This window comes from Pristiophorus japonicus, chromosome 3 (assembly GCF_044704955.1).
Source record: "Pristiophorus japonicus isolate sPriJap1 chromosome 3, sPriJap1.hap1, whole genome shotgun sequence".
In the NCBI taxonomy this organism is placed as follows: Eukaryota; Metazoa; Chordata; class Chondrichthyes; family Pristiophoridae; genus Pristiophorus; species Pristiophorus japonicus.
In genome coordinates this window covers 873,412-892,703 of record NC_091979.1, presented here as the reverse complement: position 1 = coordinate 892,703, position 19,292 = coordinate 873,412, and the positions used below count along the sequence as shown (strand labels likewise).

The 19,292-nt window shown below is 45.8% G+C and overlaps 1 protein-coding gene across 2 annotated transcripts in view; it reads right to left on the bottom strand.

Moving 5' to 3' along the window:
- xrcc5 (X-ray repair complementing defective repair in Chinese hamster cells 5) overlaps nucleotides 1–19,292 on the bottom strand; it is a 187,115-nt gene that overhangs the window by 76,156 nt on the left and 91,667 nt on the right. For both annotated transcript variants that reach the window (XM_070874236.1, XM_070874237.1), the window contains one exon: nucleotides 3,756–3,883. In XM_070874236.1, the coding sequence (XP_070730337.1) occupies nucleotides 3,756–3,883 (128 nt within the window). The remainder of the gene's footprint in view (nucleotides 1–3,755; nucleotides 3,884–19,292) is intronic.

Below are 19,292 nucleotides of genomic sequence, written 5' to 3'. Positions count from 1 at the left end.
TAAGTTATACATCATTTTCCAGTCATGAGCCCAGTCTCCCAACGCATTAAGATCTGCTTGAATCAGACGAGCCTCTTCTACAGTTCGAGCCCTCGCACAGATCTTGGTATCATCGGCAAATTGTGCCGCCAACCCCTGAATCCAGATCATTATAAAAATAGTAAAAAGCAACGGTCCCAGCACTGATCCCTGTGGGACACGACTGGTGACCAGTCTCCAAACAGATACAAATCCATCTATAATTACTCTTTGCCTGCGTCCTGCCAGTCAGTTCTGTATCCAGCTCTTTGAAGCTGGCAGGACATATTGAGAGAGTAGTTTGCAAAGCATATGGGATCTTGGGCTTCATAAATAGAGATATTGAGTACAAAAGCAAGGAAGTTATGCTGAACCTTTATAAAGCTCTGGTTAGGCCACAACTAGAGTACTGCATTCTGTTCTGGTCACCACACTTTAGGAAAGATATGAAGGTCATTGAGAGGGTGCAGAGGAGATTTACCAGAATGGTTCCAGGGAGGAGGGAATTTAGCTACAAGGCTAGGTTGCAGAAGCTGAGGTTGTTCTCCCTGGATCAGTTTCTATGGAGTGGAGGGTAGCCAATGTAACCCCACTTTTTAAAAAAGGAGGGAGAGAGAAAACAGGGAATTACAGACCGGTCAACCTGACATCGGTAATGGGTAAAATGATGGAATCAATTATTAAGGATGTCATTGCAGCGCATTTGGAAAGAGGTGACATGATAGGTCCAAGTCAGCATGGATTTGTGAAAGGGAAATCATGCTTGACAAATCTTCTGGAATTTTTTGAGGATGTTTCCAGTAGCGTGGACAAGGGAGAACCAGTTGATGTGGTGTATTTGGACTTTCAGAAGGCTTTCGATAAGGTCCCACGCAAGAGATTAATGTGCAAAGTTCGAGCACATGGGATTGGGGGTAGTGTGCTGACATGGATTGAGAACTGGTTGTCAGACAGGAAGCAAAGAGTAGGAGTAAATGGGTACTTTTCAGAATGGCAGACAGTGACTAGTGGGGTACCGCAAAGTTCTGTGCTGGGGCCCCAGCTGTTTACACTGTACATTAATGATTTAGACGAGGGGATTAAATGTAGTATCTCCAAATTTGCGGATGACACTAAGTTGGGTGGCAGTGTGAGCTGCGAGGAGGATGCTATGAGGCTGCAGAGTGACTTGGATAGGTTAGGTGAGTGGGCAGATGAAGTATAATATGGATAAATGTGAGGTTATCCACTTTGGTGGTAAAAACAGAGAGACAGACTATTATCTGAATGGTGACAGATTAGGAAAAGAGGAGGTGCAACGAGACCTGTGTGTCATGGTACATCAGTCATTGAAGGTTGGCATGCAGGTACAACAGGCGGTTAAGAAAGCAAATGGCATGTTGGCCTTCATAGCGAGCGGATTTGAGTACAGGGGCAGGGAGGTGTTGCTACAGTTTTTCAGGGCCTTGGTGAGGCCACACCTGGAGTATTGTGTACAGTTTTGGTCTCCTAACCTGAGGAAGGACATTCTTGCTATTGAGGGAGTGCAGCGAAGGTTCACCAGACTGATTCCCGGGATGGCGGGACTGACCTATCAAGAAAGACTGGATCAACTGGGCTTGTATTCACTGGAGTTCAGAAGAATGAGAGGGGACCTCATAGAAACGTTTAAAATTCTGACGGGTTTAGACAGGTTAGAGGCAGGAAGAATGTTCCCAATGTTGGGGAAGTCCAGAACCAGAGGTCACAGTCTAAGGATAAGGGGTAAGCCATTTAGGACCGAGATGAGGAGAAACTTCTTCACCCAGAGAGTGGTGAACCTGTGGAATTCTCCACCACAGAAAGTTGTTGAGGCCAATTCACTAAATATATTCAAAAAGGAGTTAGATGAAGTCCTTACTACTAGGGGGATCAAGGGGTATGGTGAGAAAGCAGGAATGGGGTACTGAAGTTGCATGTTCAGCCATGAACTCATTGAATGGCGGTGCAGGCTAGAAGGGCCGAATGGCCTACTCCTGCACCTATTTTCTATGTTTCTATGTTTCTAAGAGGGGAGATTTGATGGAGGTATACAAGATTATGACAGGTTTGGATAAGGTAGACAGAGAGAAAGGCTGATGGTACAGGGACTAGGGGACATAGATTTAAGGTTTTGGGCAAGAGATACAGGGGTTGTGAGGAGGAACCTTTTACGAAGTGTGTGGTAATAACCTGGAACTCACTGCCGACAAGGGTGGTGGAAGTGGAGACGATCAATAATTTCAAAAGGAAATTGGATAGGCACTTAAGGGAAATAAGCTTGCAAGGCTCCGGGGAGAGAGCGGGGGAATGGGACTGATTGGATTGCTCTGCAGAGAGCCGGCATGGACTCGATGGACCGAATGGACTCATTCTGTGCTGTAATGACTCTGACTCTCTGACGCAAAGAAACCTTGACAAGTTGCTGCAGTGCATCTTGTAGATGGTGCACACTGCAGCCACAGGGTGCCACTGATGGAGGAAGTAAATGTTTAAGGTGGTGGATGGGGTGCCAATCAAGCAGGCTGCTTTGTCCTGGATGGTGTAATCTATGCATCTGTGAGTATGCTCACAGGTTTTGTAGAGCTTGTTGCACTGAGTGGCTTAGCCAGTCATGTGATGTTCACAAGACTCAATAAAACCCCAGTCAGTTGGGTCTACGACGAGAAACCGAGAAACATAAAAACATAGAAAATAGGTGCCATTCGGTCCTTTGAGCCCGCACCACCATTCAATATGATCATGGCTGATCATGCAACTTCAGTACCCCATTCCTGCATTCTCTCCATACCCCTTGATCCCTTTAGCCATGCAGAGAAAGTTCACTAGGTTGATTCTGGAGATGAGGGGGGTTGACTTATGAAGATAGGTTGAGTAGATTGGGCCTATACACATTGGAGTTCAGAAGAATGAGCGGTGATCTTATCGAAACATGCAAGATAATGAGGGGGCTCGACAAAGTGTACAAAATATTGAGGGACCTGGACATAGTGGCTAGTAAGGGCCTATTTCCACTGGTGGAGGGGTCTATTACAAGGGGGCAAAGCTTTAAGGTGGTTGGTAGAAGGTTTAGAGGAGATTTGAGGGGGCCTTCTTTACGCAGAGGGTTGTGGGATCTGGAACTCGCTGCCTGGAAGAGTGGTGGATGCAGAAACCCTCACCACTTTTAAGAGATGGTTGGATGGGCACTTGAAGTGCAGGGTTACGGACCCAGAGCCGGTAATTGGGATTAGACTCGATGACCTTTTGTTGGATGGCGCAGATGTAACGGTAAGTACTACAGGGAATAGAATACGGCCAGGGTGATCTCCTGGACTAGTTTTGATCGCCTGGATGGGTCGGAGAGGAATTTTCCCAGATTTTTTTCTCCCTAAATTGGCCTGGGTTTTTATCTGGTTTTTGCCTCTCCCAGGAGATCACATGGCTCCGGTTGGGGTGGAGTATAGAATGTTTCAGTGTAAGGGGTGTCGCAGTTGTGTGAGGCGGACTGGTTGGGCTGGGTGCTCTTTGCCTTTCCGTCATTGTTCATAGGTTTATATGTAACCTTTAGGGCTGCTGACCAAGGGCCGTGCGGCTCTTTGTCGGCCGACGCGGACACGATGGGCCAAAATGGCCTTCTTCTGCGCTGTAAATTTCGATGTCTATATACCACCCTACAGCAGCATGTTGAAGCACTGCGATTTTTTTTAACAGCCATGTACATACAAGTCACACACATTCTGGTTTTGAATTTATTTTACCTGGAACAGTCGCTGAAAATGAGGATTAGGCACTTTACTGATTTTGAAGAGATCCTCCATTTCTTCCCCGTCGTCCACCACCAAATTCATAGAGTCGATCAGAGCATCTACGGCTGATAACTGCTCCTCTGTTAGGCAAAAGAACCAAGGAGGAGATGAGATTGTTTTAATGCAGGAATGCACTGCCTGAAAGCACGGTACAAGCAGATCCAATAGTAACTTTCAAAAAGGAATTGGATAAATACATGAAGGGAAAAAACTTGCAGGGTTCTGGGGAAAGAGCAGGGGAGTGGGACGAATTGGATAGCTCTTTCAAAGAGGCTCAATTGGCTGCACGGCCTCCTTCTGTGCTGTGAGATTCTATGATTGACTCCATGACTGACCAGCTTTCAGCAAGATCCCAGACCAGTTACACTAATGTGCAAAAGTTACTTCCCTCCGCAGATTAAAACCTTAGTGTTGGGTACCAAACTGATGAGAACATTTCAATATTTGCTGAAAACATGCCTCCTTGTTTAAAAAAACACGAATATATTTATGCTTGGGGTCACCTGCCACCAGAGGGCACCACTGTCAGATGTCATGCAGACAATACAGGAAGTCGGATCTTCTTCTTATCCGAAGTGGGAATAGAAGAGATCGGATACACACCCGAGGCAGTTTATAAACACGACTCTTGTGCTATTACATTGGCGACGAGGATCGCTTCTACATGTATGTCCGTGCCGAGGGCCTGGACGTGTCGGGATTCATCGCCGACCTACAACGTCTTAATGAGCCGTGTAAGTTCGGGAACATGCTGGAAGACATGTTGAGAGACTTTTTCGTGATAGGCATCAACCATGATGTGATTCTTCGGAAGTTATTGGCTTAAGAGTCACTGGACTTGAAAACGGCCATCGCGATTGCTCAGGCATGCACGACGACTGATGAGAACTTGAGACAATTATCATCCAAAGGTCGGAGCTCCACGGCAGGCTTGTCAGGTACTGTAAACAAGATTGTGTCATCTTCGGGCAAAGCTGTCGCTGCTCATCATATTGTTGATGATGGCCAGTCCAGTGCTGACTTTGATACACAACCTGAGGAGGAAGTGTATAGCTTGTATTCGTTCTGGTCAGAGCAGGAATCGCAGGATAGCTCAGATGAATGCGTGGCTTGAGCAGTGGTGCAACAGGGAGGGATTCAAATTCCTGGGGCATTGGAACCGGTTCTGGGGGAGGTGGGACCAGTACAAACCGGACGGTCTGCCCCTGGACAGGACCGGAACCAATGTCCTAGGGGGAGTGTTCGCTAGTGCTGTTGGGGAGGAGTTAAACTAATATGGCAGGGGGATGGGAACGAATGCAGGGAGACAGAGGGAAACAAAAAGGAGGCAAAAGACAGAAAGGAGTTGAGGAAAAGTGGAGGGCAGGGAAACCCAAGGCAAAGAACAAAAAGGGCCATTGTACAGCAAAATTCTAAAAGGACAAAGGGTGTTAAAATAACAAGCCTGAAGGCTTTGTGTCTTAATGCAAGGAGTATCCGCAATAAGGTGATGAATTAACTGTGCAAATAGATGTTAACAAATATGATGTGATTGGGATTACGGAGACGTGGCTCCAGGATGATCAGGGCTGGGAACTCAACATCCAGGGGTATTCAACATTCAGGAAAGATAGAATAAAAGGGAAAGGAGGTGGGGTAGCATTGCTGGTTAAGGAGGAGATTAAGGCAATAGTTAGGAAGGACATTAGCTTGGATGATGTAGAATCTATATGGATAGAGCTGCAGAACACCAAAGGGCAAAAAACGTTAGTGGGAGTTGTGTACAGACCTCCAAACAGTAGTAGTGATGTTGGGGAGGGCATCAAACAGGAAATTAGGGGTGCATGCAATAAAGGTGCAGCAGTTATAATGGGTGACTTTAATATGCACATAGATTGGGTTAACCAAACTGGAAGCAATACGGTGGAGGCGGATTTCCTGGAGTGCATAAGGGATGGTTTTTTAGACCAATATGTTGAGGAACCAATTAGGGGGGAGGCCATCTTAGACTGGGCGTTGTGTAATGAGAGAGGATTAATTAGCAATCTCGTTGTGCGAGGCCCCTTGGGGCAGAGTGACCATAATATGGTGGAATTCTGCATTAGGATGGAGAATGAAAGAGTTAATTCAGAGACCATGGTCCAGAACTTAAAGAAGGGTAACTTTGAAGGTATGAGGCGTGAATTGGCTAGGATAGATTGGCGAATGATACTTAAGGGGTTGACTGTGGATGGGCAATGGCAGACATTTAGAGACCGCATGGATGAACTACAACAATTGTACATTCCTGTCTGGTGTAAAAATAAAAAAGGGAAGGTGGCTCAACCGTGGCTATCAAGGGAAATCAGGGATAGTATTAAAGCCAAGGAAGTGGCATACAAATTGGCCAGAAATAGCAGCGAACCCAGGGACTGGGAGAAATTTAGAACTCAGCAGAGGAGGACAAAGGGTTTGATTAGGGCAGGGAAAATGGAGTACGAGAAGAAGCTTGCAGGGAACATTAAGACGGATTGCAAAAGTTTCTATAGATATGTAAAGGGAAAAAGGTTAGTAAAGACAAACGTAGGTCCCCTGCAGTCAGAATCAGGGGAAGTCATAACGGGGAACAAAGAAATGGCGGACCAATTGAACAAGTACTTTGGTTCGGTATTCACTAAGGAGGACACAAACAACCTTCCGGATATAAAAGGAGTCAGAGGGTCTAGTAAGGAGGAGGAACTGAGGGAAATCCTTATTAGTCGGGAAATTGTGTTGGGGAAATTGATGGGATTGAAGGCCGATAAGTCCCCAGGGCCTGATGGACTGCATCCCAGAGTACTTAAGGAGGTGGCCTTGGAAATAGTGGATGCATTGACAGTCATTTTCCAACATTCCATTGACTCTGGATCAGTTCCTATGGAGTGGAGGGTTGCCAATGTAACCCCACTTTTTAAAAAAGGAGGGAGAGAGAAAACAGGGAATTATAGACCGGTCAGCCTGACATCGGTAGTGGGTAAAATGATGGAATCAATTATTAAGGATGTCATAGCAGTGCATTTGGAAAGAGGTGACATGATAGGTCCAAGTCAGCATGGATTTGTGAAAGGGAAATCATGCTTGACAAATCTTTTGGAATTTTTTGAGGATGTTTCCAGTAGAGTGGACAAGGGAGAACCAGTTGATGTGGTATATTTGGACTTTCAGAAGGCTTTCGACAAGGTCCCATGCAAGAGATTGATGTGCAAAGTTAAAGCACATGGGATTGGGGGTAGTGTGCTGACATGGATTGAGAACTGGTTGTCAGACAGGAAACAAAGAGTAGGAGTAAATGGGTACTTTTCAGAATGGCAGGCAGTGACTAGTGGGGTACCGCAAGGTTCTGTGCTGGGGCCCCAGCTGTTTACACTGTACATTAATGATTTAGACGAGGGGATTAAATGTAGTATCTCCAAATTTGCGGATGACACTAAGTTGGGTGGCAATGTGAGCTGCGAGGAGGATGCTGTGAGGCTGCAGAACGACTTGGATAGGTTAGGTGAGTGGGCAAAGGCATGGCAGATGAAGTATAATGTGGATAAATGTGAGGTTATCCACTTTGGTGGTAAAAACAGAGAGACAGACTATTATCTGAATGGTGACAGATTAGGAAAAGGGGAGGTGCAAAGAGACCTGGGTGTCATGGTACATCAGTCATTGAAGGTTGGCATGCAGGTGCAGCAGGTGGTTAAGAAAGCAAATGGCATGTTGGCCTTCATAGCGAGGGGATTTGAGTACAGGGGCAGGGACGTGGTGCTACAGTTGTACAGGGCCTTGGTGAGGCCACACCTGGAGTATTGTGTACAGTTTTGGTCTCCTAACCTGAGGAAGGACATTCTTGCTATTGAGGGAGTGCAGCGTAGGTTCACCAGACTGATTCCCGGGATGGCGGGACTGACCTATCAAGAAAGACTGGATCAACTGGGCTTGTATTCACTGGAGTTCAGAAGAATGAGAGGGGACCTCATAGAAACGTTTAAGATTCTGACGGGGTTAGACAGGTTGGATGCAGGAAGAATGTTCCCAATGTTGGGGAAGTCCTGAACCAGGGGACACAGTCTAAGGATAAGGGGTAAGCCATTTAGGACCGAGATGAGGAGGAACTTCTTCACCCAGAGAGTGGTGAACCTGTGGAATTCTCTGCCACAGAAAGTTGTTGAGACCAATTCACTAAATATATTCAAAAAGGAGTTAGATGAAGTCCTTACTACTAGGGGAATCAAGGGGTATGGTGAGAAAGCAGGAATGGGGTACTGAAGTTGCATGTTCAGCCATGAACTCATTGAATGGCGGTGCAGGCTAGAAGGGCCGAATGGCCTACACCTGCACCTATTTTCTATGTTTCTATGGTCAAAGAGCCAGCCGATAACTACTAATGTGAAATATAGAAACATATAAAATAGGTGCAGGAGTCAGCCATTCGAGCCTGCACCACCATTCAATAAGATCATGGTCGATCATGCATTTCAGTACCCTTTCCTGCAGTCTCTCCATAGCCCTTGATCCCTTTAGCCGTGAGGGCCACATCTAACTCCCTTCTAAATATATCTAACGAACTGGCCCCAACAACTTTCTGTGGTAGAGAATTCCACATGCCCACAACTCTGAATGAAGAAGTTTCTTCTCATCTCAGTCCTAAATGGCTTATCCATTATCCTTAGACTGTGACCCCTGATTCTGGACTTCCCCAACATCAGGAACATTCTTGCTGCATCTAACATACAAAATAGGTGCAGGGGTAGGCCATTCGAGCCTGCACCGCCATTCAATGAGTTCATGGCTGAACATGCAACTTCAGTACCCCATTCCTGCTTTCTCGCCATACCGCTTGATTTCCCCCTAGTTGTAAGGACTACATCTAAATCCTTTCTGACCTGTCCAATCCCGTCTGAATGTTATATGTTTCTATGAGATCCCCTCTCATTCTTCTAAATTCAATTGAATACAAGCCTAGTCAATCCAGTCTTTCTTCATATGTCAGTCCCGCCATCCCGGGCATCAGTCTGGTGAACCTTCGCTGCACTCCCTCAATAGCAAGAATGTCCTTCCTCAGATTAGGAGACCAAAACTGAACACAATATTCCAGGTGAGGCCTCACCAAGGCCCTGTACAACTGCAGTAAGACCTCCCTGCTCCTATACTCAAATCCTCTCGCTATGAAGGCCAACATGCCATTTGCCTTCTTCACCGCCTGCTGTACCTGTATGCCAACCTTCAATTACTGATGTACCATGAAACCCAGGTATCGTTGCACCTTTCCCTTTACCAATCTGTCACCATTCAGATAATAATCAGCCCTCCTGTTTTTACCACCAAAGTGGATAAACTCACATTTATCCACATTAATCCACATCTGCCATGTATTTGCCCACTCACCTAACCTGTCCAAGTCACCCTGCAGCCTCTTAGTGTCCTCCTCGCAGCTCACACCGCCACCCAGTTTAGTGTCATCTGCAAACTTGGAGATATTACATTCAATTCCTTCGTCTAAATTATTAATGTATATTGTAAATAGCTGGGGTCCCAGCACTGAACTTTGCGGCACTCCACTAGTCACTGCCTGCCATTCTGAAAAGGACCCGTTTATTCCTACTCTTTGCTTCCTGTCTGCCAACCAGCTCTCTATCCACGTCAGTACATTATCCCCAATACCATGTGTTTTAATTTTGCACACTAAGCTCTTATGTGGGACCTTGTCAAAAGCTTTTTGAAAGTCTAAATACACCACATCCACTGGCTCCCCCTTGTCCACGCTACTCCTTATATCCTCAAAAAATTCCTGAAGATTTGTCAAGCTTGATTTCCCTTTCATAAATCCAAGCTGACTTGGATCAATCCTGTCACTGCTTTCCAAATGTGCTGCTATTCCATCTTTAATAATTGATTCCAACATTTTCCCCACCACCGATGTCAGGCTAACTGGTCTATATTTCCCTGTTTTCTTCTCCCTCCTTTTTTAAAAAGTGGGGTTTTTAGCTACCTTCCAGTCCATAGAAACTGATCCAGAGTCTATAGAATGTTGGAAAATGATCACCAATGCATCCACTATTTCTAGGGCCACTTCCTTAAGTACTCTGGGATGCAGACTATCAGGTCCTGGGGATTTATCAGCCTTCAATCCCATCAATTTCCCGAACATAATTTCCTGACTAATAAGGATTTCCTTCAGTTCCTCTCTCTCGCTGACCCTCGAACCCCTCGTATTTCCGGAAGGTTATTTGTGTCTTCCTTAGTGAAGACAGAACCAAAGTATTTGTTCAATTGGCCTGTCATATCTTTGTTCTCCATTATGACTTCACCGGATTCTGACTGTAAGAGACCTACATTTGTCTTCACTAATCTTTTTTCTTCACGTATCTGTAGAAGCTTTTGCAGTCAGTTTTTATGTTCCCTGCAAACTTACTCTCATACTCTATTTTCCCCCTCCTAATTAAACCCTTTATCCTCCTCTGCTGAATTAAAAATTTCTCCCAGTCCTCAGATTTGCTGCTTTTTTGGGCCAATTTATATGCCTCTTCCTTGGATTTAACACTGTCCCTAATTTCACTTGTAAGCCACGGTTGAGCCACCTTCCCTGTTTTATTTTTACTCCAGACAGGGATGTACAATTGTTGAAGTTCATCCATGTGATCTTTAAATGTCTGCCATTGCCTATCCACCGTCAACCCTTTAAGTATCATTCGCCAGTGTATCCTAGCCACTTCACGTCTCATACCATCGAAGTTACCTTTCTTTAAGTTCAGGACCCTAGTCTCTGTATTAACTGTATCACTCTCCATCTTAATGAAGAATTCTACCATATTATGGTCACTCTTCCCCAAGGGGCCTCGCACAACAAGATTGCTAATTAATCCTCTCTCATTACACAACACCCAGTCTAGGATGGCCAGCTCTCTAGTTGGTTCCTTGACATATTGGTCTAGAAAACCATCCCTGTGCACTCCAGGAAATCCTACTCCACCGTATTGCTAGTTTGGTTAGCCCAATCTATATGTAGATTAAAGTCACCCATGATAACTGCTGTACCTTTATTGCACGCATCCCTAATTTCCTGTTTGATGCCATTCCCAACCTCACTATGACTGTTTGGTAGTCTGTACACAACTCCCATTCGCGTTTTCTGCCCTTTGATGTTCCGCAGCTCTACCCATACAGATTCCACCTCATCTACGCCAATGTCATTCCTTAATATTGCGTTAATCTCCTCTTTAACCAGTAACGCTACCCCACCTCCTTTTCCTTTGTCTATCTTTCCTGAATATTGAATACCCTTGGATGTTGAGTTCCCAGCCTTGTCTCTGTAATCCCGTGAAGCTGAATGGCGTGCCTGTATCAATGGAGCTGGACACGGGTGCAAGTCAGTCGATCATGAGCCAACTGAAATTTGACAAGCTGTGGGACACTGAGGCTGTGAAGCCTAAGCTGAGTCCAGTCAAGGTCAAGTTGCGTACTTAAACGAAGGAACTCATACCTGTGATTGGCAATGCAGTAGTCAAGGTGTCGTATGATGGCACGATCCAAGATCTACCATTATGGATTGTCCCAGGTAATGGTCCAATGCTGTTCGGTCAGAATTGGCTCGAGAACATCAAACTAACCTGCGTTGTCCTCGGTGGACGACACTTCTTGTGCTCAAGTGTTGAAGAAGTTTCCTTCTTTGTTTGAACCGGGTATTGGTAATTTTACTGGAGCCAAGGTGCAGATTCACCTGGCTTTTGATGCAAGGCCTGTCTATCACAAAGCTCGCTCTGTCCCTTATATGATGAGGGAGAAGATTGAGATTGAGCTTGACAGACTCCAACGTGAAGGGGTCATATCACCTGTCGAGTTCAATGAGTGGGCCAACCCTATTGTTCCTGTGTTGAAGAGTGATGGCACTGTCAGGATTTGCAGAGACTACTAGGTTATGATTAACCGATTCTCGAAACAGGATCAGTATCCGTTACCGAAGGCTGATGACCTATTCGTCATGCTAGCTGGTGGAAAGTTGTTCACTAAGCTAGATCTGACGTCGGCCTACCTGACACGGGAGCTTGTCGATAATTCGAAGAAACTGACCAACACCCATAAAGGACTGTTTGTCTACAACAGGTGTCCTTTCAGAATTCGTTCGGCTGCAGCCATATTTCAGAGGAATACGGAGAGTCTACTGAAGTCTGTTCCTAGAACTGTCGTGTTCCAAGATGACATTCGGGTCACAGGTCACAACACCGCTGAACAGCTGAACAATCTTGAGGAAGTTCTACATCGTCTGAACAAAGTGGGACTCAGACTGAAATGTTTGAAGTGTGCCTTCTTGGCACCTGAAGTTGAATTGCTTGGTAGGAAATACCTACGGAGATGTGTGAAGAGACCAAACCTTACACCCGTTGCAAGGATGAGCTGGCCATTCAGTCTGATTGTTTACTGTGAGGTAATCGTGTCATCATGCAGAAGAAAGGTTTAGAAAGATTTGTACGTGAGCTACATAGCACTCATCCCGGTATTGTTATGATGAAAGACATTGCTAGGTCTCATGTATGGTGGCCTGGAATTGAGTCTGATCTGGAATCACGTGTGCATCAGTGTAATACTTGCATGCAGCTAAGTAAAGTACCAGCGGAATTTCCGTTGAATCTTTGGTTGTGGCCATCCAAACCATGGTCGAGGAGCCACATCGATTTTGCGAGTCCATTTCTTGGAAAGATGTTTTTTGTTATGGTGAATGGTTATGGTGAGCGGATCTCAGAGTGGACAAGGGAGAACCAGCGGATGTGGTATATTTGGACTTTCAAAAGGCTTTTGACAAGGTCCCGCACAAGAGATTGATGTGAAAATCAAAGCGCATGGTACTGGGTGTAATGTACTGGTGTGGATAGAGAACTGATTGGCAGACAGGAAGCAGAGAGTTGGGATAAACGGGTCCTTTTCAGAATGGCAGGCAGTGACTAGTAGAGTGCCGCAGGGCTCAGTGCTGGCACCCCAGCTCTTTACAATATACATTAACGATTTGGATGAAGAATATATTTAGTGAATTGGCCTCAACATCTTTCTGTGGTAGAGAATTCCACAGGTTCACCACTCTCTGGGTGAAGAAGTTTCTCCTCATCTCAGTCCTAAATGGCTTACCCCTTATCCTTAGACTGTGACCCCTGGTTCTGGACTTCCCCAACATTGGGAACATTCTTCCTGCATCTAACCTGTCTGAACCCATCAGAATTTTAAACGTTTCTATCAGGACCCCTCTCATTCTTCTGAACTCCAGTAAATACAAGCCCAGTTGATCCAGTCTTTCTCGATAGGTCAGTCCCGCCATCCCAGGAATCAGTTTGGTGAACCTTCGCTGCACTCCCTCAATAGCATGAATGTCCTTCCTCAAGTTAGGAGACCAAAACTGTACACAATACTCCAGGTGTGGCCTCACCAAGGCCCTGTACAACTGTAGCAACACTCCCTGCCCCTGTACTCAAACCCCCTCGCTATGAAGGCCAACATGCCATTTGCTTTCTTAACCGCCTGCTGAACCTGCACGCCAACCTTCAATGACTGATGTACCATGACACCCGGGTCTCTTTGCACCTCCCCTTTTCCTAATCTGTCACCATTCAGATAATAGTCTGTCTCTCTGTTTTTACCACCAAAGTGGATAACCTCACATTTATCCACATTATACTTCATCTGCCATGCATTTGCCCACTCACCTAACCTATCCAAGTCGCTCTGCAGCCTCACAGCATCCTCCTCGCAGCTCACACTGCCACCCAACTTAGTGTCATCCGCAAATTTGGAGATACTACATTTAATCTCCTCGTCTAAATCATTAATGTACAGTGTAAACAGCTGGGGCCCCAGCACAGAACCTTGCGGTACCCCACTAGTCACTGTCTGCCATTCTGAAAAGTACCCATTTACTCCTACTCTTTGCTTCCTGTCTGCCAACCAGTTCTCTATCCACGTCAGCACACTACCCCCAATCCCATGTGCTTTAACTTTGCACATTAATCTCTTGTGTGGGACCTTGTCGAAAGCCTTCTGGTGCAATATGGTGTTGAGATCGAGGATCAGCCATGATCATATTGAATGGCGCTGCAGACTTGAAGGGCCGAATGACCTACTACTGCTCCTATTTTCTATGTCTCTAAGAGCGTTGGTGTGATGACACAAGCTTGCTTGACCCCGGTCCAGACGTGGCTTGGGTCAGTGGTGGATCTGTTGGTCAGGATACGGACAGCAGAGCTTTGGATGAGTTGGAGAAGGGAGGCCGGCGAGGAGAGCATTAGAATAGTCAAGTCTAGAGGCAACAAGGAATGGATGAGGGTTTCAGCAGCAGATGAGCTGAAGCAGCAGAGGAGACAGGACCGTTACAGAGATGGGTAGTCTTGGTGATGAGAGCATATAGGGTCGTAAGCTCATCTCAGGGTCAAATAGGATGCCAAGCTTGACAAACCTCATAGAATTCTTTGAGGAGGTAACAGACATGGTAGATGGGAAAATGCAATGGATGTAGTATACATTGACTTTTGAAAAGCCTTCGACAAGGTACCACATGGAGATTACTTGAGAAAATTAAGGGGCATAGAATTAGGAGATGGAGAGAATCCTGAATTCAAAGTTGGTTCGAAGAGAGAAAAGAGAGTACGAGTTAAGGGCAGTTTTTCCTGGGTGGTTGGAAGTGGGTATTGGTATCCCACAGGGCTATTTTTATTAACTATGTGTATCAATGGTTTGGATATAGGCCTAGAGGGAGTACAAATAACATTTTAAAAATAAAACCACCTCCAGATGTCCCAAACCACTTCACAGCCAATGAAGTACTTTTTTGAAACGTAGTCATTGTTGTAATGTAGGAAACATGGTAGCTAATTTGTGCACAGCAAGGTCCCACAAACAGAAATGTGATAAACTGTTTTAGTGATGTTGGTTATGGGTTAAATATTGGCCCTAGGATAATGGGAAGAAATCCCATGCTCTTCTTTGAATAGTGCGATGGGATCTTCTATGTCCATGTCTAGAATTTTTTGAGGATGTAACTAGTAGATTAGATAAGGGAGAACCAGTGGATGTGGTGTATTTGGAGTGGGCAAATGCATGGCAGATGCAGTATAATGTGGATAAATGTGAGGTTATCCATTTTGGGGGCAAAAACACGAAGGCAGAATATTATCTGGATGTTGGCAGATTAGGAAAAGAGGAGGTGCAACGAGACCTGGGTGTCATGGTTCATCAGTCACAAAGTGGGCATGCAGGTACAGCAGGCGGTGAAGAAGGCAAATGGTATGTTCGCCTTCATAGCGAGGGGATTTGAGTATAGGAGCAGGAGGTCTTACTACAGTTGTACAGGGCCTTAGTGAGGCCTCACCTGAATATTGTGTTCAGTTTTGGTCTCCTAACTTGAGGAAGGACATTCTTGCTATTGAGGGAGTGCAGCGAAGGTTCACCAGACTGATTCCCGGGATGGCAGGACTGACCTATGAAAAAAGACTGGATCGACTAGGCTTATATTCACTGGAATTTAGAAGAATGAGAGGGGATCTCATAGAAACGTTTAAAATTCTGACGGGATTGGACCGGTTAGATGCAGGAAGAATGTTCCCGATGTTGGGGAAGTCCAGAACCAGGGGTCACAGTCTAAGGATAAGGGGTAAGCCATATAGGACCGAGATGAGGAAAAACCTTTTCACCCAGAGAATTATGAACCTGTGGAATTCTCTGCCACAGAAAGTTGTTGAGTCCAGTTTGTTGGATATATTCAAAAGAGAGTTGGATATGGCCCTTACGGCTAAAGGGATCAAGGGGTATGGAGAGAAAGCAGGAAAGTGGTACTGAAGTTGCATGATCAGCCATGATCATATTGAATGGTGGTGCAGGCTCGAAGGGCTGAATGGCCTGCTCCTGAACCTATTTTCTATGTTTCTATGTTCATTGCAAGGAGTATAGCGAATAAGGCAGATGGAGAGCATAGATCAACACTTGGGTGTATGATATTATAGCCATTACTGAGACATGGCTGAAAGAAGGGCAGGTACGGTAGCTCAACGTTGCTGTTTACAGGGTTTTCAGGCGAGATAGAGATAAAAGAGGAGTGGGGTGGGTCACGGTATTGATTAAAGAAACAATTACAGCTGTGAGGATAGATGATATATTGGAAGGTTCATCAAATGAGGCCATATGGGTTGAATTAAAGACCAAAAAAGGTGTGATCACACTGCTGGGCGTGTACTCTTGACCCCCAGTCAGAGGGAGATAGAAGAGCAAATATGCAGACACATTTCTGAGAAGTGCACAAACTATAGGGCAGCAATAGTAAGAGATTTCAACTACCCTAATATTAACTGGGATAGAATTAGTCTGAAAAGTACAGAGGGTGCGGAATTCCTAAAATGCATTCAGGAGAACTTTTTTAGCCTGTAAGTAGCAAGCCCAACATAGGAGGGGTCGGTTCTGGACTTAGTTTTAAGGACTGCGAGAGACCATCAGCGGAAGGTCGGGGCTATAAAAGGAGCGGCGAGCGGCGGCCCCTGGGCAGCATGGCGGCGTACCACTGCAACGTACAGTGCGAGCTGGTGCTGGAGGGTGACGGCAGCCAAGTGTGACGTTATCAAGGTTCAGGCTTTGATTGGAGTGTGGGCAGGTACAGCAGGAGCAGCATGAGTTCAGGGCCCAGGGGCAGCACGGGCCGACCACACTGCAATGTGTGTACGCACTAGGTCCGTGCAGCAGAGCCGGGCTCCAGTCGTCTTGGTTACCCTTGCCACTGGACCAAGGCCTAGCTCTGTCAAGCCCATGTAGTGGCTGGTGTGCAACGGCCACCACATGTTAAAAAAAATCCACGCACAGGCATCTTCCACCCTTCAACATGCAGTTCAGGACCTGGAATTTTAGGTCCTTCATTGAAACACCTGTGAACACATCCCTTTTTGGCGTGGAAGCAAGTCATCCTTGTTACTGAGGGAGTGCAGCAAAGGTTCACCAGACTGATTCCCAGGATGGCAGGACTGACCTGAGGAGAGACTGGATCGACTGGGCCTGTATTCACTGGAGTTTAGAAGGATGAGAGGGGATCTCATAGAAACATATAAAATTCTGACGGGACTGGACAGGTTAGATGCGGGACGAATGTTCCCGATGTTGGGGAAGTCCAGAACCAGGGGACACAATTTAAGGAGTAGTAGTAAGCCATTCAGGACCGAGATGGGGAGAAACTCTTCACTCAGAGAGTTGTTAACCTGTGGAATTCCCTGCCGCAGAGAGTTGTTGATGCTAATTCATTGGATATATTCAAGAGGGAGTTAGATATGGCCCTTTCGGCTAAAGGGATCAAGGGGTATGGAGAGAAAGCAGGAAAGGGATACTGAGGTGAATGATCAGCCATGATCTTAGTGAATGGCCGAAAGGCCGAATGGCCTACTCCTGCACTTATTTTCTATGTTTCGAGGGACTGCCTATGATGATGATTTAAGGAATGAAGCTGGGCAGGTGGAAGGGGCATCAATAGAGAAGCTTTTTGGTGTTCATTATCATAATTCAGTTAGATTTAAGGTAGTTATGGAAAAGGACAAAGATAGACCAGGAATAAAAGTTATCAATTGGACAAAAGCCAATTTTACGAAGCTGAGATGTGATTTAGCCAAAGTGGACTGGAAACAGCTACTTGAAGGTAAATCAGTGTCAGAACAGTGGGAGGCATTCAAGGAGGAGATTCTGAGGGTTCAGAGCAATCTGTTCCCTTAAAGAAAAAGGGTGTGACGAACAAATCTAGATCCACCTGGATGTCAAGGGGCCTACAGTGTAGGATAAAGATAAAAAGGGAGGCTTATGACAGATACCAAGTATATTCAAGGCTGAGATAGATAGATTTTTGGACTCTGAGAATCAAGGGATATGGAGACCGGGCAGGAAAGTGGAGTTCATAGAATCGTAAAAGTTTACAGCACGGAAGGAGGCCATTTCAGCCCATCGTGTCCATGCCGGCTAACAAGAGACTACCCAGCCTAATCACGCTTTCCAGTTTTAGGTCTGTAGCCCTGCAGGTTACGGCACTTCAGGTGCACATCCAAGTACTGTTTAAATGTGGTGAGGGTTTCTGCCTCTACCACCCTTTCAGGCAGTGAGTTCCAGACCCCCACCTCCCCCCCTCTGGGTGAAGACATTTCCCCTCAAATCCCCTCTAAACCTTCTACCAATTACTTTAAATTTATGCCCCCTGGTTGTTGACCCCTCGCCTAAGGGAAATAGGTCCTTTCTATCCACTATATCTAGGCCCCTCATAATTTTATACACCTCAATGAGCTCTCCCCTCAGCCTCTTCTGTTCCAATGAAAACAAATCCAGCCTATCCAATCTATCCTCATAGCTTTGATCAGCCATGATGTTATTGAATGGCGGTGCAGGCTAGAAGGGCCGAATGGCCTACTCCTGCACCTATTTTCTATGTTTCTATGTTTCTATGAATGGCAGAGTAGGCTCTCGGGGCCGTTTAGCCTACTACTGCTTCTAAGTATAATGTGGATAAATGTGAGGTTATCCACTTTGGTGGTAAAAACAGAGAGACAGACTATTATCTGAATGGTGACAGATTAGGAAAAGGGGAGGTGCAAAGAGACCTGGGTGTCATGGTACATCAGTCATTGAAGGTTGGCATGCAGGTGCAGCAGGCGGTTAAGAAAGCAAATGGCATGTTGGCCTTCATAGCAAGGGGATTTGAGTACAGGGGCAGGGAGGTGTTGCTACAGTTGTACAGGGCATTGGTGAGGCCACACCTGGAGTATTGTGTACAGTTTTGGTCTCCTAACCTGAGGAAGGACATTCTTGCTATTGAGGGAGTGCAGCGAAGGTTCACCAGACTGATTCCCGGGATGGCGGGACTGACCTATCAAGAAAGACTGGATCAACTGGGCTTGTATTCACTGGAGTTCAGAAGAATGAGAGGGGACCTCATAGAAACATATAAAATTCTGACGGGGTTAGACAGGTTAGATGCAGGAAGAATGTTCCCAATGTTGGGGAAGTCCAGAACCAGGGGTCACAGTCTAAGGATAAGGGGTAAGCCATTTAGGACCGAGATGCGGAGGAACTTCTTCACCCAGAGAGTGGTGAACCTGTGGAATTCTCTACCACAGAAAGTTGTTGAGGCCAATTCACTAAATATATTCAAAAAGGAGTTAGATGAGGTCCTTACTGCTAGGGGGATCAAGGGGTATGGCGAGAAAGCAGGAATGGGGTACTGAAGTTGAATGTTCAGCCATGAACTCATTGAATGGCGGTGCAGGCTAGAAGGGCCGAATGGCCTACTCCTGCACCTATTTTCTATGTTTCTATGTTTCTATGAATGGCAGAGTAGGCTCTCGGGGCCGTTTAGCCTACTACTGCTTCTAATTCTTACGTTTTTATCTCACAGTACCCACAAATCTCCCGTATCATGTCCTATAGAATACCATGTAGCTCATTTTGGCACTACTCATCATCTTTTTTGCCTGATATCATGAATTTGCATTATTCCCCCCTCCCAGGCACCAT